At 36.5% G+C, this 22,265-nt stretch overlaps 1 protein-coding gene across 3 annotated transcripts in view; it reads left to right on the top strand.

Annotated features, from left to right (window-relative positions):
* The window catches only part of LOC107317605 (BEN domain-containing protein 5), a 799,506-nt gene that overhangs the window by 191,977 nt on the left and 585,264 nt on the right, over positions 1 to 22,265 (top strand). For all 3 annotated transcript variants that reach the window (XM_015870494.3, XM_015870491.3, XM_015870490.3), the window contains exon 4: positions 529 to 623. In XM_015870494.3, the coding sequence (XP_015725980.1) occupies positions 529 to 623 (95 nt within the window). The remainder of the gene's footprint in view (positions 1 to 528; positions 624 to 22,265) is intronic.

The raw sequence follows: 22,265 nt of genomic DNA, 5'->3' as shown, positions 1-22,265 counted from the left end.
TTCTGATGTATAAGTATGCTGTGTAGTTTTTACAGAGCAGAATTCTTACTTTTGTCAGACAGAATGAAGAGGAATAATCCTTTTTTTGGGGGAAAGGATGTTGGAAGTTTTTATTTTCCTGTTCCTGTGTAGAAATAAGAATCTTTAATCAATGAAGCAGTTGAAAGGTTTTCATGAGATCATTTTCACTGTCTGCCTGCTTTCTACCATTTCCAGCAGATGAACTGGACTTGCTTTTCTGTTTCTGAATGTGAGTTTCTCTATTTTGATAGGATTCCTACTGGAAAACCAGTGTATTAATTCAAATTTACATTCAAAGTACATTACTGATGGAAGATGTAAAATGTAGGCTATCAAAATACTCAGAATAGATTGTGTTATCTGAGATCTATGGAGACTAAAAGTACTTCAAAGCATAAAACGCATAATGAATCCCTGTTTTTCCTATATGTTTTTATGCAGCTGGTATATGTGATAAATATGTAGGGTATTTCATAATTTATAACTGTGATTTATTTCTTTTTCTAGAGAGTAATTTTCAATGTCGTCAACTTCAGTAAAACAAAAAGCCTCTATAGAGATGGAATGGCTCCAATGGTGAAATCCACGAGCAGACCAAAATGGTAAGTTATCATTTCAAACGCTTGCTTATGAGGAAACAAAAAGATTGTTTTACTTGGGATTCATTTATAGTGAAGACTTTCTGTCTCAGGTGTAGCTTTTGGTAAAAGCAGGAATGAACTTCAGTATGTGAGTAATGTTGTGAGAATAGGCTCTTTTTGGTGCATATAAACTGGTTGAACTTTAGAGGCCTTTTCCAGCCTTGCAGTGATGAAGTTTTAGCATGCTATTCCAGTAAGTGTGACTGAAGTTGTCTGTTTGAGCACACTGAACAGCAGGGGCTTTGGCTAAATCGCTTTTTCAGTCATCTCCTCGCCATCCAGCATGGTCCCTGGCTCTAGTCTGGCTTGTATAACCTTGCACTTCCCTAAATAACTCTTGCATATGCTATGAGACAAACAGAATTTCTGTAACTTTTTGGATTTGGTCCCCTTGTTTCTGGTAGGTTGCAGTTAAGAACATCAACTCTGCCCTCTGAGTTGACTTCAATTCAATAAGCAGTATTTGGTCTTTTATATGCTGATGTAGATGCAGCTGAAAACACCAGGTCAACAACTTGGTCTTAAATTATGCAGTATATTCAACATGGAAAATCATGCAGATATGAAACACAAATAGATGGTGCTTTTTTTTCAGACCAACTGTAATAAAATGTCTTCTGTGAGTAATATGTACATCTAATGAGTCTTAATGTATGCAAGACTCTCAACAATTATGCAATTTGCCTTTAGTTAGATTTATTTGAATATGGATAGTGAGGTTAGACCACAAGTGTACTGTAAAGTATTCTTGTAAGTTTTTATTGGTTAATTATTAATCTATTTAATAAATCTTCACGTTATCTCAGACTTATAAATATATCTTCCTTAAATGCTTGAACAATCAGAAAACTTCAGTTCCCAGAGTCTTAACTTTTGTGACCATAAGATCATTTCCTTTTTTTTCCTAACCAACATATAGGGCTATTTATATTTATTTTTTAAATTAGATAGAAAGGTCATCTGGACAGAAAAAAAAAATGGCTTCAGAAATCAACTGGTAGTTGGAGTCAATTTCAGCTCAATAGGTATATGTAATAACATAGAAAATGAATTTAAAAAATCCATTGTGTTTAGTGTTGTTTGGAGCAAAAAATCATGTTAGTTGTTTACCATGTAACTTCAGAAGATTCTTTTTGGGGTATTTTGGGCAAACATTTATCAGACTTACTTTAATCATATTTCAAAACCTTTCCTTTCTCTCACTGGGGTCTGGTATTTGCAGCTAAGTATATTGTGTATTGAGTCTATATATAAATCAGATATTGCTTTCATACAAATTTTATGCCTTACTTTGGTTTCAAATTAAAGTGTAAATCTTACGAAACAATGCAAAATGGGCTTTTTCTAGAACATATAGGCTCCTTCACTATTTTTAAAACGGATTTCTCCTTCACTTCCCAGGAGATCTATTTATTTTTGTGTTTTATATTTTTAGGGGGGGTGTATTTTGCTCCCATGAAAGTGAGGAATGAATAGCATTGCCTGGAGCCATGCACAGTGTAGGCAGCAGGTGCTGTGCAGCTCCCTTTTACAGGGCTGCAACCGTACTTTAATCCTGTTTGAGAAATCCTAGCTCTAATTTCTTTCTTTGAAAAAGACAATTATTGTATTAAAATATTTTTTCTTTTTCTAATAGCACATGTATGAAAAGTTGCTGTACCTTGAAGGTTTGCATTAATTCATGCTGTTATCAGGGGCCTCAGTGATATTAGGGTCTCCTCAGTATAACTGTCTTGATAGGAATTAGATGTATATTTTCCAAGTGGGTAAATACATAGATTATTTTCAAATACATGCTTTCTATTAGAGCTGCCTTCCACGTGGCTTGTGCCTCTTGCAGTTGCTTCTTTATCTGTTTCCATGGTGTTCTAATGAAATCTGTACATAAAATTTTCTGGTTTTCTTCTGAAATAAGATTTCCATGCACATGCAGTGTACAGGTAGTTGTGGTGCTTGAGCACAAGTAGGGTATCATTTGTCTTGAGCTGATTTGGTCTTGTTTGATGCTGCTTAGATATTAGAAAGCAGTACTGAATTAAATTGTTTAATGCTGCTGAAGTGCTGAGGTTTATGTGAAGGTTCTTGTGATTCAGAGTTGTTGAAGAACAATACTTGGGATTCTTCATCTTATATTAAAAATTGTCTAAAAAGTGTCTAATCTTTGTTTTGCATTTGGGCAGTGTTGTGCCCTTCTGATTGAAATCAGAAAGTTCCCAGAGTATTCAGGATAGAATTTGACCACATAGCTTGCAAAATCCTCTGTATTGAAAGCAGATTGGCCTCCAGAGACTGTGAATTTTAATGTTTGTTTCAAATGTGGTTATGTGAATATGGCTCCGAGCTCCGCGATGTTTTGTGAGTTTGATTCTTGACTCTGAAACAAATCTTTGCCGAGTGCTCTTGAAGTAAAGTGTGTCAAACACAGATCAACATTTTTGACCTGTATTCTCTTGCCCTGTGGGGTAAGATCTTTAAATGCAGTCAGCATCAAGGTTTAGCTCAGTGTTAGTGATGTAAACGGGGTATATCACTGTCATCAAAGCACTCTGTGTGGACACAGATGTTCTGGTGTTGACATATTCTTCTCTTTTGAAGTAAGGCCAAACATTTCCAGTAATGAGCTACTTAAAAAGAGGAAGCAGTACGCTGAATGATAAGGAAAAACCAGATTTCATGGTGAAGAATAAGATTATTTTTCAAAAAGAAAACCAGAAAAATGATTAAAAAGATATCTATTTCCACCATAAATGGTAATAGGTTTACTGAATGTTTATTCACAAGGAATAGAGGCAAGGAAAAAAAAAAAGGAATAAGAATGAATTATGTTTTGTGTCTCTATTCCTATTTGCCTGGGTGGGTTTTTTAGTTGACATGCTAGGTTGTTACTGAATACTATCAGGTTATGTCAGTTACATCAGTCAGATCTCACCACAGTGAATCACAGCTCATACATAGAAACACAGTGCTGTCACGCCATGTTACGTCAGTTACGTTTCAAGATGAAAATCAAGGCTCTATTTCAAGCCAGTGGAATGGGCTGCATGTGGTGACTTAGCATTTTTGCTTACAGTTATCTGCTAGTCTGGAATGATTGCACTGAGATTTTAGGTATTTCTTTCTTGATAATCTATACTTCAAATATCTTCAAATCTATACTTCAAATATCAAGCAGTGTAACAGGCACTTGTTCTCTTTGGGTCTTTCTGACTTGTGGAGGTGAAGAGTTGAGGTTGAGGTGGATTACAGTAAATTGCATTTTTGCTACGCTGATGCAGTTTCTAGTGTAATCTCTCTTTTATACTTCATTTAAGTGAGATCTGTTTTGGTCGCAGTTTCTTCATCATTTCAAACTAAAATCTCCAAGAAGGTATTAAAATCTACCATGTGGGCATGCCTATTTTATTCCATTATATTTATTCTATGAAGTTTTACAACTTTCTCAAAGTGAAATAGAAGAGTGACTTGCTAGAGAGGCAGCAGATTTTCCAAATGATGAAGTGAGCAAATATTCCCTTTGGGCAGAGAACAGCTATAACTCTTGATTATTCAGTGTGAGCATTGCCTCACTGGGGACATTAGTTTTTTAAATTGTGCTAATCTTTTAAAAGTAACAACTGGCCACTCATCACCTTAGGTATTTCAGCAAGATCATGTGCAGAAGTCTAATTAGTATTTATAGAACAGTGGTTCCTCCCAGCAGAATAGTAGTGGTAGCTGGCAAATATCTAGTTGACACCTGTTAAGTCTTCAGACATCTATTGTATTTTATTCTGCATTTCAAATGAGCAGCGAGCAGTAGGTGAAGTCCCCATAATTAAGGGATAAAGGATAATAAATAACGTGGTTCTTGAGTGGATGAACACAAGGTTAAAGGCCGCTCTGCACTTGTGATACTGTATTTCAGGAAATGTTTGTATGTAAGTAATAATGTTAGCTCAAATGCTACAGAGGTTTCATCATACAAGAGAAGATTTATGTCTAGATTTACACGTGTTTTGTTTATAATGTCAGACTTTAAACTGCTTCTTGGCAAAGCCGTCACTTTCTTTCCTGTCTTTTATCTCACTTAGCGTTGATAGCTTTTAACTGGATAGTTGCCTTTGCCAGCAAGCACTCCACTACCTCTGTTGCTATAACATCTACTGTTAAATTCTCACAACACATTGCTTCTAAAGTGTTTTCCTTTTGCTATAAACCTGGAAGTACAGGGGAAAAAAAAAAAATCTAGGTAATTAATTCAAATTTGAAAGTATATGCAACTTGGTAAATATTGTCATGATGAAGAATTTTGGTAGACACGGAGAACAGCAATGCAAGTTTTATGAACAATACTCCCATATGTTCCATTCATCAGAAGGGGACAAGACTGAGAAAATCTGAATTTTGAGTAGCTAAAATGTGTTTTTTCTTGCCAAGTTTCTTTAACATTTGTCTACAATGCAGTGTTACAATCACTACCATGTCTATCAGGCTGCATTATACATTCAGAGACTTCCAACAGCGTTTTTAGTATGTATTTATATATCTTTAGCCATAAGATAAGCTGTTTGTGGAATGAGCTGTCATTTGTGGTGAAACAGTCTGAGAATAAAGCACTAAAGATATATATGGCTTGCTAATCTGAAAGACTAGTAGTGCTTACTGTAAAATATATGGTAAGCCAGAGTTATTGGTAATATCAACTTGGACTTAGGTAAAGCAGATGAACATGTTTTTAATCATTACCTCATTCTTTCTTTGGCCTATTTTATAACCTTGGCTAATGTCTGGAAGTTTGTGCCTTTACTGGTTTATAACGCTTCTTATTTTTTTCTTTCTTTTTATTTTGAGGTGTCTGGTAAGAATGCCTTTGGAGGTTCAGAAATACTTTATCTGAAATACTTAGATGTATATCAGTGCAGGTTTATGCCAGATGCAGATCTGTCTGGTAAGAGCCAGTCCCACTGCTGTGCTGGTGCAGCTCTGCAAAGGGTCACCATTCTGGGCTCTGTCCATTGTTTGAAAGACTGCTTTTAGAAAAGGAGAGGTTTAGTCTTGGTCTGTCTCACCATAGATCCAAATCTGACTGGCTGTGTATGGGTGTGATTTGGGGAGTGGAGTAAAATGGGAATAAATATCTGAAACGGTGGCTAGGGAATGAGGATAGCTGCTATTAAAAGTACCTGGAGAGCTGTCTGTGGAGTCAGACTCAAATTCAGTAACTTGTCCTTTTCCCTATTTTCTCCAAATGTACCTTTTCATTACTTTACTGAGCTTTTAAAATCCCATATTAAATGATGAGCAGTTTTGTCTTGGTCTTACTGAAGTTCTTTGAAGGAAAATAAGATATTCTAGGTAGTTTTGGGGAGTGAATGTATATGAAAGTAAAACAGCTGCCTCCAGTGTTTATCCCAACATAAATCAGTGTTGGTGTGAATATTGCAAAATAACAAAACATAGTGGTTGGGTCTGCAAAACCATAAAAAACAAATGCACTCTTCTCCTATCCAGCCAAAGTAGTTATTCCTGGGAATACAAAGCAGGTTATATATCTCTTATCAGTAACAGCCTTTGGAAACAGATGAGAGGTTACTATTCTGCTTATAAAACGATGAACTGCATCCCTATGCTCGTGTGTTTGTGTAGATGAAATAGGAATAGTTTGTGGCAAGAAAGCAAGTTATGTTTTACTGATCGGATACTCTACTGGAAGTTTAAGACTCGTGGAGTTACACTGGGGAAAGTTAATAACAAATAAATTGTATTAATATAAGAGAAGCAAATGAAAATTAAGATTTGGAGAAAATATAAGCAGCTCCTAATGACTGTGAAGCCATCATTTTAAAAGCTGGGCTTGTGTGTGTGCTTCCTCATCATTATCTTACTGATTTCCTATATATCATGTTATTTAGATTACAGTGCAGAAGCTCCAGTCAGGATCAAGACTTACTGTGGTTAGTGCCATGGAAACATATAAATAGACAATGCTTTTTTCTAGAGTTGTGAAAATTTTATGATTGATTTTAGTAAGAGCAAAGTTAGGCCAATACTGAGCACTTCTGAAAATTCCATCCTTAAAGATTTATTCCAAGCAGTAACTGTTTAAAAAATGGCATACTGCTTACATAAGAGTCTAAATATTTGATGGTTCTAGTATTTACAACTAGAACACCAGAGGCTATGTGCTTTAATACCTCAATCTGTTTCCCATATACTCTGTCAACATGAGTTCCCTGCATTGATTGAGGGCACTCTGTGATCCCTAAGGTTGTATTCATGAAAGGTTACCCTTGGTACTACTTTATTCATGAAAGGTTTGAAGCATGTAGGAAACAAATGAGTCTGTTTCTACTAGGTACGTTTTAGGTCTACAATAAATAATTATGGGGGTGTTGGTGAGAAATTAGAAAGAGGTGATGCTGCCTGAGAACACTTTTCCCCTTGCTCCAGTGCAAATCACAACAAACTTTGCAGTTGGAAGTCTAAAACAAGTGAAATGGAGGTTGTTTTTTTTCCCCTCCTGCTGTGATCCGTGGAATTGAGTTGAATGGCTGCAAAATATGACCACAGCTGTGTGCTGCACCCCATCCTGAAACAGGTCATTCTCCTTCCTCAAGTGATGGGCATTTGGTGGAACTGATTGCATGAAGTGCTCAAAGAACTGTGAGACCCTCACCTTGACAGGTTTGGTGGAAAAAAATATATATAAAAATTGAATAGCTTTCCCCAAGATAGAGTTTATAAGTTAGACAAATACAGGCAGCAGTGAACTCAAAGCAGAGTCAAACTACCAAAGAGGACACTGCAGCTTTTCATTGCAATTTTGTACTTTGAACTAATGGAGCGAAGCAGAATGAAAATCACCTCAGTTAAGAATGGCATTTATCAGTCGTAAGTACTTAGTGGTAAGAGCCCTACACAGACAAAGCTGAGTGTTACCAAGAAATGTACTTGAAAATCAGTCTGTTAACACAAGGCTATACAAATAAGACCCAAAAACTGTAATCAGAAAATGTAACATCTCTTTAAGAATGTTTTAATGGTCTGAAGAGGGCCAGACAAGTTGAATTTAACAAGATGTAATAATCTGTGGCAATATAATTGAGAGTGCATCAGGACACAGTATAGTTATGTTAAGTTTTTGCATTCTTTCACTTAATCTTCCATCTTTAAAGATCTTTTGACATGTTTAAACAACAACAACAACAAAAAAAAAACACCAGCCACAGCACTGGTTGAATTTATATATTGCACACACTGTGCTTTTGTTATATATCAGAAATAATATTTTAGGAGAATTCAGCTGTAATATTTTTAAAGGTTTGAATCATTAACAACCTTTTTCATTCACTTGCTATGAAAAAACCAATAACAGTGTTCAGTGCAGAGCAAAAGTGATGGGGAAATGTTTGTTGGGAACATCTGATAAAAGCAAAATGGTTATCTGCACCCACCTGAAATTTGCAGTGTTACTGCAAAGATGAAAGCAATGGCTTCAGTTTCTTTCAATATAATGAAAATAAACATTTTTTGCTGCACTGTGGGAATTGAGAACCCCAGTAAAAATAAGCAGTAACCATGTCCATTGATACTGCAAGAACAATGTTAAAATATTAAATGCTATGTTCTGAATTTTCTCACATGGTTTTACAGTTGTATACAATAACAAAATACAAAATCCTGTTTTTTTTTAATGCTGCAATCGGAAAGGTTAATTTATGAATTAACATTTGTATGATATGCCATTGGTGTGAAAGAATTAAATTTTAATGATAAAGATCTTTTCTGCATCTTTAGATGCTGAGGCAGTGGTTAAAACTTGTTTTTCAAGCTGCTTCAAGTAGGATTATTGAATTCTAGCTTGAAAGTGAAATGTCTTCCTGCTTCACTGTATTAAGTATCTGAGATTGAAAGCCTAGCAAGTTTCCCTAGTGTGATTAGAAAGTATCCAATATATTTTGGCAGCAAATATTAATTCCAGTCTTTCTGTGTAGTACTGCTCAGACAGGATAACTGGCTGTCAGATGCATGGAGTAATGGGAAGGTGAGGCTCTGGGCTCTCATTGGAAAGCTGGTGGCTTTGCTGACAGTTTCCTACCTCTGGAAAGTGAGTGTCATTCTGAGAAGAACTGTGCTGGCTGAGGGAACTGAAAGTTACTGACTCTTAGTTGGAATTTGGCCCACTTGGAAGATGAACCATTAAAATACCTGTCAATGGAGCAGCCCCTTTGTTAGTGTTCTATGCATATCATCGCTTTCTCTTAGTAAAACTCTGGTGGAATTTGGAATTTTAGCATGGAATATCCATGCTAAAATAATGTACCGTGCCTTTTAATATCTGATAAAAATCCTCTCCTAATATTTTTCTTAGTGTAGTTAAAAAGCACTGGTACCTCATGGCTTTCAGACCAGCAGTGATACAATAATTTAGCTTTGATAAGGAGAAGAAATGTTCCCCATCTGCTACTCTACTGGATAGTTTAATGTTCCTATGTTTTTTTAAATGTCATTCAGTCACTGAAGCAGAGTCATACAGCATATGTGTGTTTGTGTGTAGGTTTTATTAATACAGAAACATAATTCTCTGGGCCTTCATAACGGATTCTTCTGGGACTGCTGGTTGTGAAGGAACTGCAGTGCAAATCCTGCTTGGGAAGTGTCTTGTTCACATGGGTTTAATGAACTTGAGGAGTGACTCAGTAAGGGGAGAAGTGCAGTTGCAGGTGCTGTCAGAAAGGCTTCACCTTCATTTTCTGTCAATAAAAGCAAAGTCAAGGTAAGCAGGAAGGGACATGTACTCAGATTTACTGGGTATTAACCCCTGCAGTCAGAAGCCTGATATTTCTTTAAAAGGAAGAATCAATTAGAGGAAATACTGTTTGTGCACCCAGTGAAATCAAGGAATTGATTTAGATGGGAGTCATGGATATAAATGGGCAGATGATTACAGACAGCGTGGTGGTATGTAAAAGTAAGACCTTGTGTTTTTAGTGCTGTCCCACTCCTTGTGCATGTACAGTTATGATAACCGTTATGTCTATAGAGCACATAGGATTTGAGGTGAGTTAATACATACAGTCTTGGCGGTTTGGTGTTTCATCATGTTGTACCAAGTATGGTCACCAAATGGTAACCTGGTGGAAAGCTGTCTAATTAGTGCTTTTGTGCCACTGCAAACTGTGACCATCCCTACCCCTCCTCAAAGCACAGAGCAGATGGGGAAAAGTACCAAGCATCGGTAAGAATAATGTACAAATAACTTTTCTTTTGGAAATCTGTAACAGATGTAGTCTTGTTTTCCTGCCATTATCTTTATTAGTAAACATGGGGCTGGAGGCTTGTACATCAGTCTGAATGGGAATGCGAAGCTGCAGGTCTGCCAGTAAAGATCCTGGGTGTACGGGGGGGAGTGCTTGTCAGTGTCTGAAAGAACCATAAAGCGCTGCATAGGAGTTGGTCATTGTGATTTTTCTGTAATTATGAATCTCACAGATTTATTTTAAAGGATTCCCTTACCTGCTTGATAAGAGAAATAGGAGTTAGTAGCTGTGATCTGTGTGGCTGGTGTTGACAGGACACTTCCAACACTGTGAGCATGAACAGAGCATTCTGGATTTCTCATTTCTTATATTCCAACTCATTTCTGTGTACCAGGGAAGTACAGAAACCAATAAGCCAGATGAATCAGAAGTGTCTGTGGTATGTGTCTGTTTGTGTGTGGGGGATGCTTCTTCAGTTTGTTTACTTTTCCTTTTATTTTGGCAAAGTATTCCAAGTTTAGGCTGGGCTTCAAAAACAAATCTGAAGAGAGGAAATAAAAGCGTGGATAAAAATGGAGAGAAAATAGTAGCCCAAAATGAAATGTGTGACTAACTCTGTGTCTGAGGCCTCTTGATACTAAAATTACAGAAGGAAATAAGTTACATGTTCACTGTGTGCTTTTCTTCCAGTCTTAGAGCAATAGAAACCAGAATGTCTTCTATATAAAGTAACTCTGAACTTAACTGCAACCATACGTAGGAAACTGTATTTTAGCTCCATAAAGACTCTTAATCCTGCTGCACAATAGAGCGCAGCATTTACATTCCCAGTACTGCCACTGTGTGGCTTCCTCTGAAATTCTGACTGCAAGGAAAACCATTTCCTACCAACCCTTCAGTGCACTCTAAGCGCTGCGTGTGAGTGTGAGAGAGAAGTGATGACACTGAAATGGCACGGTGGTTGTATTTCAACAGGCATACTCGTCTGCTGTATGTTTTGTTGTTTTGTTTTGCCTTTTTTGAGGTGTGTGTGTGGGGGGGTGCTTATGAAATTTCTGCTAAGTGTATATATTCAGCTTCTTGATGTTAACAGTTGAAGTCATATGGCTTTTATTTTTTCTTTGTTTTAGAAGTTGTTAGACTATTTTGGTTTCAAGCCCCAAAGTTGCTATAAATCTCCTTACAAGATACTAATTCTTGTACAGTGCAATGATAGAAAGAAGCATCAACTGACAAAATCTTGTGTTAATGTAAAAGCTGTTTGTAGCTTTAACTCAACACATAATTAATAAAAGCTATTTCCCTTCAAGCCAGCAAAAAATGTGGATCAAGGCTTAAAAAGCCTTCTGGTAAGTGAAGTTGGGATGCTTTACAGCAGATGCACAAGTGGTGTATATATTCACAGACAACATTTACAAGTATCACTAATACGTTCTGCCTGACAGCATGAACCACATGCATGAGAAGTTAATGGTCACTAATGCCTCAATAAAAGCGGGTTTATTCAAATGCTTAAGACGAATATTTAAGCACAGACATATTTTAAATTGTACTTTGAAACTGCACTCCCTATGCACTTCTTATGTTGGTATCCAAACATTTTCTTTTAAATGTAAGAGTCGTTTTATAAGCAATTAAAAATGTCAAAGCCCTCCAACACTTTGCACAATAGTTACTGTAGTCAAGATTAAGCAATACTGGAAAAGAAGAGCATTAAGTCAATTGTATTAAAGAAAATCTTTTTGTCCTGTTACTAATAGTAAATGAAACTCAGACCTCAAATGCTGTTGAACACCCAATTTTTTTTACTTTCATTTTCTGCAAGGTGTTGTTCAGAATATAACACTTGGGAGATGCTGAAATACATAGGCTTCACATTTTTCTGGCAGTGTAGGTCAGAGTCAGAAAATGTGGATGCTGGTAGTGACTGCTGTGTCTGGGACAGTTGGATTTTTTTTTTTTTTAAATCTTAAATGCAAGATATGAGCTTTGGAAAACAGTTCCTCGACAAGTTGAATATACAGACATGGGAACTCATCTGTACTCAGAAGTTAAAGTTGCATTTCACATGCATAATAAGCAAATTGTGAAGTTTATAATTGCAAATGAATAAACTTGAGTAAAAATTCTGTAATAAAGAAAGGGGGGAAAATATTATGCCTACTTCATATAGTGCTGCTGTACTTGGATTGCACAACAGGGCTGAAAGGATATCTCTGGAAGTACTATCCAGTCAAATAGCTAATAGCTGCCTTGGTCGTGCATATAGATAGAAACAATTGCCTTGGGAGGATAAAATGAAAGTCAACTGCAATGGAACAAGGGCTTTAAAATAAGAAAATAACAAGATCTTGACAGGTTTTGAAGAGCTGTGTATTTTTGCTTGGGGTTTTGTGGGGCATGAGCAGAAGGTTGATTTCAGGAAATCAGCCAGCTCTAACCAAGGTGGTTGTAACATTTCATTGTCTTCCACTCTGAGTTCCATCCCAAGATAAAAATATAACGCTTAACTAGTGTTTATTATCGCATTTTACAGGAGGAGAGATAAAGGCAACAGATAATAGATTTTTTTTTTCTTCTTCCAAGGTCATTGTAAGGATCCGCTTCAGAGAAAACTCAGATTTTTTTTCATTGTTTGCTTCTCAGTTCAGTGATGTGAAAGGAGGAAAAATCTACCACCAAATTTACTACATTACACTGTTACTTTATTACCTTAAAACTGCATCCAACGTGTATCCTGGCATTCAGGTCCATCTCAGTTTGAGCTGTTTATTTTTTTTCAGATTTCTCTAGGAGCTTTAAAAAATAAACTGTGAAAGTTTCCAGGCCTTCGCAGTGCAGGAAATAGTTTGCTTTGTTTCAGAAGCGTATTGATGCTCCCATCAGGATTTAACACATCTTTTTATTTATAAAGGAATGTTTATATTCCTTTATTATTATTCCTTTATTTGCATCTCATAATATTTGCACGAAAGTTTTCTGCTGCTAGATTTCTGAAAATCATTTCTACCACCTCAGAACACTTTCAAAAACTTCTGGTGTTTCAAACCTGTCTAAAAATATACCCAGACACTTCAAAGCAACAAAGAAGTCTTCCCGTAGGCTCCAGAACAATTAAACTCAGAGTGCCCTTCTAAATAAACCATGCTCTGGGTCAGTAGAGCCCACAAGAGACAACCTCTTTAGACGTAGTCTTTGCAGGGCACTCTGCTGTAGAACTTCTGTGCAGTTTAGAAGCTTGTCTCAGTTCTGGCTGCCTAGAAAACCTGCACATCACGTTAAGATTTGGCTGTCAGAAGTTTTCCAACCAAGTCTGAACTGCTGAAATGGAGGTTCCTAATGGAAAAGTTGTCACGCCCTTTGAAGTGGTGCCTCTGTAATGTGACATTAAATATTTAACATAGTTTGCAGCAGATAAAAGGCTATTTTGTTTAATTTTTCCTAAATATTAATGCTATCATGCACCTTAATCCTTTCATTATAATAAAATTTGTTTAACCTCATTCTTATTAAACATTTTTTAATTTATAAGGATATGGATGTTTTGCTTCTTGTCCTAACAAGCAATAAGGCCAAAATGATGTTGCCATTCATTGCTGAGTGAGGAACATTCTCCCATCAGTATCTCTGAACTGTAGAAAAAAAATAAGGAAAAAAAAACCCTCCCTCCTAGATAAGAACTGGTTTCAAACCAACTTTTGAGACTCCTAGAACAAAAAGGTTGTTGGTAATTATTCATACTGCTAATTTGATTTGTTGCTCCTAGTAGTTAGTAAGTTTGCTGGAGATGGTAAACACAACAGTAAATACTCATTTTCCACAACCCATCCATCTACATCTATAAACAGCAGCAAGGTATGCTATACATATAAGACAACTTTAAGGCAATGCTGTTTTGAATTGGAGTATATTTTTAGGCAATACCGAAGATAGTGATGTATCCACGAATTGCAGCAAAACTGGCTCTATCAGCTTTGGGTCTAGCCCAAGTTATGTATTGGGTCTTATGTTTCCAGCTTCCCTCAATTGTTCTTTTCTTTCCTTCTTTCTCTCATCTAATTCTAATTTGCACACAAAAAGATGTGGAAATTCACACACTTGCTTCAAGACCATGTTTTTCTAATTATATTTCTTGTTTTTCCTCATGGAATGACTGTTTCTGATTCCCGGTGTATTTAGGCCTTAGCCGTACAGAAAAAATATTGTTAATTTTCTGGTACACAAACAACTTTTGTTGCACATTTGGTAGACTTTTTAAAACCAATTTATTTTAAACATTAAGCTGATTAAAACTGTCTTTGCATAATTTTTAGACCTGCTGAATCCTGTGTTTCCTGATATTCTGAGGCAATATAACTTGTGCAGAATGATTATATAGGTATCTTTGTTGAGAAAGAAAAGGATGAACTTGTTATATAAAGAACTGAACATAGTGGCTGTAGGGATTTTGAATACAATAGGTCAGTGTTTGTTTTTGTGTCAGTATAAATCTGGAGAAACCTTTGGGTTTAGCTGGAGTTATTTTAGATTTACATCACTGTAAGATAGGCTACTTACCTCTACTCTGTTATGTTATGAGATATTGTGGTCTCAGTCCAGTGAAGCACTTGCTTAATCTTGAAAATGTGAGTAGTTTACTGAAGTCAAAGTGAAGCACAAATTTAAGTGACTTGCTGGATATAGTAGCCTCCTCTCAAATGCCAGCCATGCAGAGATTGTCATCAGCTGTGTATCACACTTGCTTCTAATCCAAATAACTGTCTCCCAAATACTCTCTGCCTAGATGAGATCAGTGCCTGTGTGTAGAGCAGCAGACTGAGGCTGAAGTAGAAGCACAGAGATGGGATTGGTAAAGTCAAACACCCCAAGAATGGCAATGCAGTTTTCATTTAAAAAGTGCTTCAGAATGATGCACTGCTTCTGAAATACACTTATAGCTTGTAAAAAAAAAAAAAAAAAAAAAACAAAAAAAAAACCACACAAAAAACAACACCAAACAAACAACAAACAAAACCATAACAAATAACAACAACAAAGCCACCAAAACCAAATTAAAATAACCCACGAAGCCCTCCCATCACTAAAAAAAACCAAAACCCAAAAATTCCTTAAGTCATCCATTTACTTTCTTCACTGACTTGGAAGGCTGGTTGTGTATGTGCCAAGAAATACTGAGTACACTTGCAATTTCTCTTCAGCTGTATCAACTGCTTAATCTCCTTTCCTTGCATCCTCAGAAAATACTGGGAAATTTTATGCTTTATTTTGTAGACCCTCCAGCACTGATTAGTCTTAAAAGTTGTCCCGTGTCTTGCTCTAAGAGCATAAGCTGGACTTGCTTTTTGTAGTTGTCAAAGTGGTTGTTTTATTCTGGAGAACTGAATTCGTATGTATCAAAGTTCAAGTTTATATGAGACAATTTCTCAGTGGGGTTTGTGGTTTTGATTTCTTCTGCTGGAACATATTAGAAGAGTTTTTATATTGAAGTTTATTGAAGTAATATATATATATATATATATATATTAATTGAAGTAAAAGTTATATTAGCCTCACTGTTCTTGCAAGGAAATTGGTAGAATTCTTATTGAGTAGAGACTTGATGGAACACCGTTGAATAGGATGCAGGGAAGAATCCTACAAGGACACATAGCTCAACTTCCATGCCTTAAGTCTTTCCTGTCAAAATATATAACTACATAGAAGTGAACACGGAAGGTTCTGATCTTAGTCTGGATAGTTGCTACTAAGAACTCATGGAAGATTATTTGTTTATTTAGATTTTGCGCTACATGTTGCCAAAGTGTTGTGCTAGCTCAGTGACAAAGTTACGTGCTTTCTGTCTGTGTGTGTGTAGGAGGTCAGTCATACTTAATTATCTTTTTACACAAATTGAAAGGGTTTGACTTTGAGTAAAAACTGCGAATGCTCAGGTGGACTGTGTCTAAAGAATTATCCTGCCATTTCTGATTAATACCTCACTGAAATCTAGAGATTGGAATTAATTACAGTGTGTGTGTGTGTATATATATTGCGTATGTACAATATATATATATAAAAATATTGTATATATATACACACACATATATAGTATATATATACACAATATATATATATATATACACACACATACACACACACACACACACACACACACATATATATAGACATTCATGGGCGATTTTCAGTGGTAAAGGTTGCATCTGATAAATCTCAGTAGCTTCCAAAATGTCTGTATGTACCTGGCAAGTTAAAGTGAAATGGTAGAAAAGGGAAACAAGGGAGTGGATATCAAGGAAGTTTGCAGGTCATCTACCTGGGATTAAATTAGGTAAATTCAGACCTAAAATCCATAGAAAATGAGTATTGTTTTTCAAGTAAAATACTCCTCAAGATTCAGAAAGGTTTAGGAAAGTATGACTTTACTCTGCCAGTAATGGTAGAGTGTCTTATATTCATGCCCTTCTTTGCAAATAGGAAGGTAACAGAAATTTTTCTCAAATCTGTAAAGACCTTTGGAGATGCACAAAAATAGGGAGTTACAAAACCCACAGTGCTGTATGTGAAAACACTGAAGTTCTATTTTAAGTATTGCTAAGCATAACAGAAACTTTACAGTGGTAATTGCATTGTCAATCATGTAGTGTCCCATTGTTAAGGAAATAGTAGTTTAAAATCTAACCATTCTGGGATTTTAATGGATACTAAATTGAGTTTTACAGTGAGGAAATAATACAAATGATTCACTCCAAGAATTAAACTGTACGTATTGCATAAGTAAGTTAATCAGGAACGACTCTCAATTTATGATTTGTTTTTCATTTTCTTTTTTTTCTTAAATACTCTGAGCTGCAATAATGCCCATTGTATACAACTTGAAACCTGCAGAAGGATTATAGTTGATATAAGGTGGGTAGGCCTCAATCTTTCTAATAACTACTCCATATTTATCTCAGGTTCAACTGTTTTATTTTCCTCTATGAAGGTTAATAATATCTAGTAAATGTTATTTTTATGAAAGGTTCTTTGTATATTCATTCTTAGCCTATTGGTAAATATCTGTTGAGAAGTGACTTCAAACAAGAAAAAAGCAGAAAGGGCAAATGAGCAGTTATTTTAGTAAATTCTTCTGTGTCATAGGTTTACATCAGTAAGGAAGATGCAAAAGATAAATCTGGAATTCTCAGTGTGTGAAATTCCAGTTGTTTTTAAGGAATAGAGTCTGTAAGCATAAAATAAGCATTCTAAATAGTCTTAGTAAGAGCAATGCTCGTTGAGGCGAAGTGTTTCCTTTTTAGTAGAAAGGTGGTTCAGTAAAAGGTGATGTGCTGTTGTAGAGTCATTACTTCTGATACTTACTATGATACCATGGCAACATCAGAATTAGAAAATGGGGCAAGCAGTCTGGTAGAATGTAACAAAGAATACAAAAGCGTAAAAGGGAATCTACAGAAGAAATTATTCATGAGCAAATACTGTAGGGTTCTGGGGAAGGAATGGGAGCATTGTAGTTCCCTTTTGGGAACAGCTTCAGCATGATATTTTGTCAGTAGGAAATGCAGAAACTGTAGAAAAGAACATCTAGGTTGGTAATAGAAGTGGAAACATTAGACTGCTACTGTAAAGAGAGAAGTGACGCTTCTAGGTTGGGGAGAGTTAGAGATCAGCTGGCTTTTGGAATCCACAAAAGCTGCACTTTGTTATAAGTATAGGTGCTACTACTGTGCCTATATGTTCAAACAACAATGTCCTAATTAGGTCCTATCAGTTATTTTTGTGAGTGCCTAAAAGAAGAGAGTATTGTAAGACTTGTTTAGGGTAATCTGCTGTCCAGATTTACTACGCAATCCTAGCAGAGGATAGAGGCAGTAATTCGCTGGCATTGTTTGTATTGCCGAAACAAACAGGTAACTCAGTTTTGACAGACTGCTGTTATGAAGAATAAAACCAGAGAGCCACAATGAATATATGATTCTAAATCCAAATATTTGATGGTCACAACGTGTCAGTATTCATGCCTGAGATTTCAGCAAGCACAGATAAACATATGATGGGCAAGATTAAGACAAAATCATATGCATAATTATCTAGAAGACATTAAATAGGTTTAGGCTATATCAGACTCTTGTATTTTCCTTTGGCTGCTTTTGCTTCTCACTGGAAGTGTTTATGCTTTGTTTCAAAGGATTTGTGTATGGCAAAAGTTGTTGAGTGTGTTCACTGGCTGTTGTGTGTGGCGTAGTTATCTTTGTACCACTTGTGTAGCTGTAGGTTCCTACTTCAGCTGATCACAGGTTACAGATTTGGATGTTCTCAAATTAACTTTATGAACTGTTGGTTATTCTCAATTCAGCCTTATGACCTGCATGTCAGAATTGTTGAAGCTGAACATGAATGAGCATGTGAGGATTATGGTGTTGGCTATCCTGCCATTTAATTTCAAAAACAGGCTGGAAGAAATTGCTTATGAAATTGATTGATCACTTTGGTGTGAGGCAGTGATAAGGTTGTGAGAGATGGACGGCATAAAAAATACATTAAACTTTAATGCTCACCTTTACATTATGGTAATATGTAAATTATTATGTTGCTAGTATGACAGCACCCCCTGTGCAAGTCTGGATTTGGCTCCTATGGTCAATAATAATTTCATTATCTACCTCTGCATCCTTTCCCTCTCTCTTTGCTGACAAGGTCTTCTAGGTCTCTAGGGTCTGTTTAGTGGCAAGGTTCAAGGAGAGTTAGCAGCAATGGATGGGGGTTGAGCCAGAGACTGCTTAAGGGAACTTGACTCATTCAGGTTCACAGGAGCACACGGGTAGCATTCAAAGTGCTGAGAGCTGGCAGATGTCGGTGAGAGGTCATTGTCTGTCACCTTTGAAATGTTGTGAAAACTGAGGGAGGTTCCTAGTGACTGGAGGAAGACAAATGTTTTGCCCATGTACAGAAATTACCAAGAGATCTACAGGAGAAAACATATGCCAGGCAACATCATTTTGATCTCTGAGAAAATCATGTAGCAAGTTCTTTTGCAGGACAGTGCTGGGCATGTGAAGTGAATGGTGTGTGGATTTACCAAAGGTAAATGAGACATTACTGATTGCGTTCTTTGATAAAGCAATGGGAGTTGGGGAAGATAGAGGGAAGCGGTTATTTACCTCAACTTAAACAAAGCTTTTGACAGTCTTTTGATAGTATTCTTGTAAGCTGCTTTGGTCTGAATGAGCAGGTGATCAGACTACCCTCAGACATCAACTCAGGTATCTGAAAATCAAACAAAGACTTAAATGCATTGAAGGGAATTTACTTAATTTCCAAGGAATGGTACAAAAATGTGTAGAATGCTTATAAGCGATGAAGTCAGTTATTCTTTGCAAGGCTGCAAAGCATAAACAGTGTTTGGATTTTATTTATTAAAGGCCATGCAATTTCATTTTTCAGTGTTCAAGCCACCAGAAGATAATGAAGAGCATGCATTAAAACTACACTAATTGTGTTTGTTTAATAGTAGCAGTGTAATATTAAACCTCTAACTTATAATCCCTCTTTATTAATAATTACTATTTTTTTTGTTTATTTATGGTTAAACCCACTGTATACAAGGAGGTCATCAAACACTGGAAATGACACTCTTTGTTAATTAGGAAATTCAGAGCTGTGGTTGAAGCTCTACTGTGTTCCTTTGTTATTGACAGCAGCACATTTTTTAACAAACTAATGTACTATAAGGATAAATGCTTTAAAATAGTATGTAGTATATTACAGATTGAATTGAACTTTTGGTTCTTAACCTGTGCTTGGCCTACTTAGTCTTCTTGAGGGTTCTTCCTCAGTCTCTGTAGGGAACTGTGTGGTTAAACACAACCCATAAATTCATAAAATTCATATATCTGTGAGTGGATGGAATAGAATAGGGGGGAAAAGGAAAAAAAAACAACGGTATTTTCTGTTATTATTGACTGTATTGATAGGTGATTAAGCTATGAGCTGGGAGGTCTGGGGGCAGATGAAAGGGGAACCTTCTAGTATGCTCTTCTTTAAGCAAGAGGGCTGCAACCAACTGGGAAAGTGCCAGACATTTCTGCTCTGTTCTCACTTCCTCCTTCCCTGTTCAATAGCTCATGGTATATGTCAGAATATGCTATCTGCACAGGCTTCCAACCACATCAGCCTGCAACAGCAAGCGAGTTCTGGAAAAGAATGTTGCATGAGGATGAGGACAAAGGCAATCATGGAACAAAACAACATTCCTTATTCTTTTCTGGAATTTATGGGTGCAGTTAGTATCTTTTGCTCTAAGGCTGATGTGCTAGCACCGTTAACATAACTCTCAATAGATAGGTCATTCGTAAGGGCTTAGAAGTAGTGCAGTCTTAGTGGGTTTGCATGTAGGAATTAGTAAACTTCTGTTTGATTTCTCTTTCTCTCATACTTCAGAGTGCTGTTGATGAGGAAATTGGAGTGACCTTTCTGTGTTAGTGCTACATTTTTCCTTGCAAGTAGTAGCACTTCAATAACAGGGTAAATTAGTAAGCAGAATTTCAGCAGGTTTATAATGATGCTTCCTAGGGAGTTGCACTAAAAACAGTTTCATATAAAGACATGTAGATCTGGTTAGAAAATAACTGTTTGGTAACCAATTTCACATACTTAATGATTAAAAAATCCCGACTTGCTCTATTTGAGAAGAGACAAAATGAGCATTGTACTCCCTGGCCTTAAAAGGCGGATAGAAGAGCAGGCAGTGACTTAAAGGATTTAATCCAGATGAGATTACAGTGGAACCATACTGAAATATACTTGTGCATGCTGAGTCATTGACTGAGGAGCTGATTAACACCTACTTCCGACTGGGTCAGGAGTTTCCACTTGCAGGGTCTTCCCATCTGTCAGTCACTCTCACCAAATCCTGCTCTTCCTGTGTGTCGCAGCTACTCCATACAGCCAGAGGACTGGGTACCTGGTGCGTGCCCATGATCAAATGGCAGGGACTGGGATTGCTGTGGGAGAATATGTCCTTGTTAAATACAAATGGTAGTTTAAAAACATATCCAACACTGTTCTTCTGTCAACATTTTTTTTTTCTTCTTAAAACTATATTCATTTTTCTATGAATTTTGATATGTTTTCTGCCTATGAGTTTGTTTGGATGTGCTTTGCGATGATTCAGCATGAGATTCCACATAAATATATAACTTCAAATGAAAAGCTGTAAGACATTGTAATATTATGAATTACCTTGATGTAAACCAAAAGGAGAGTTGCAATACAGCTAAAGCATATGGGATGAAAGAAAGTGCAGTCCTTACCTCTGTGTTTGTGTGTGAGCAGTTACAATTTGATTTCTTTCCTTTATCCCTATTTTTAAATTGCATTAGCAATTCGAGATAGACACTTAGTCTCTGAAAGAAAGGCCCTTGACATTAAGTGTACTGAAAGGTCATTGAGCAGTCATAACTTTGTTTTAATTTAAATGCATTTATCCAAGAAAACTCGGCACTGATGTAACATCTGCTTTTCAAAGGGATTCTGCCTTCTGGCTAAGCTGACTGAGGTTTGCAGAGGTCAATTGAAATGCCTAAGGTCACCAAGAGTGTCAGAATTGAGGGGTGGGTATCTGGAAAACACACTGAAGAACAAACTTACTAGTTTCCTGGAAATTATAGGATTCTTTTTTTAATGTTCAAGGTAAACACCGGTATCATTCTGAAATAAAAGATAGGAATGTTAAAGATGCTGGCTCCTGCTGTACTTGTTACTATTGATACCGAGTTACTTGTAGAGGTTTCTAAATTCCCATCTAGAAAAATAAGCTGGTTAATGTGTTGCAAAAGCAAGGAATGCTGTTAATGCAAAAGGCTGAGATAGCTCACTGCACTGTTGCTATACACCATGTTTTCTAATTTGTTCCCTAGTACTTTCTCAGGGATGGACTTCAGTTAAATTACACTGTCTAAACGAGCTGATGAGTACACTCATAAAATCACAGCTATTTTAGGAATGAAAGATCCTCTACCCCGTCATTCAGCTGGGAAGGAGTATGTAGTGACGACTGTGATTAGAACAAGGAAAAAATGTTATGCTGAGGACAAAGTGCCATTTTAGCCTTGGAAATGGGTACAAAATGTTTCAGTATTGTAGTGGTATCTTTCATTATCATGCCTGTTAACCTTCCAACTGCAAAAATTTTGCAAAGTTTTTCATTCAGTTCAATAAATCCTACTATAACAAAGTTGAAGAAATTCAGGTTAGTGTTTTGCAAAAGCAAGTTCTGGGCAAGTGTGTAGTCAGTACTGAGCATTTGCAGTAAAACCACTGTAGAATTGCTGTGAATTACAAGTAATTAACGCACAATTAATTCTGCGTT

This window comes from Coturnix japonica, chromosome 11 (assembly GCF_054131305.1).
Source record: "Coturnix japonica strain WE chromosome 11, WE-NBRP24, whole genome shotgun sequence".
Taxonomy (NCBI): domain Eukaryota; kingdom Metazoa; phylum Chordata; class Aves; order Galliformes; family Phasianidae; genus Coturnix; species Coturnix japonica.
Note: the sequence above shows the minus strand (reverse complement) of the source record. Positions and strands in the feature narration are given on the sequence as shown.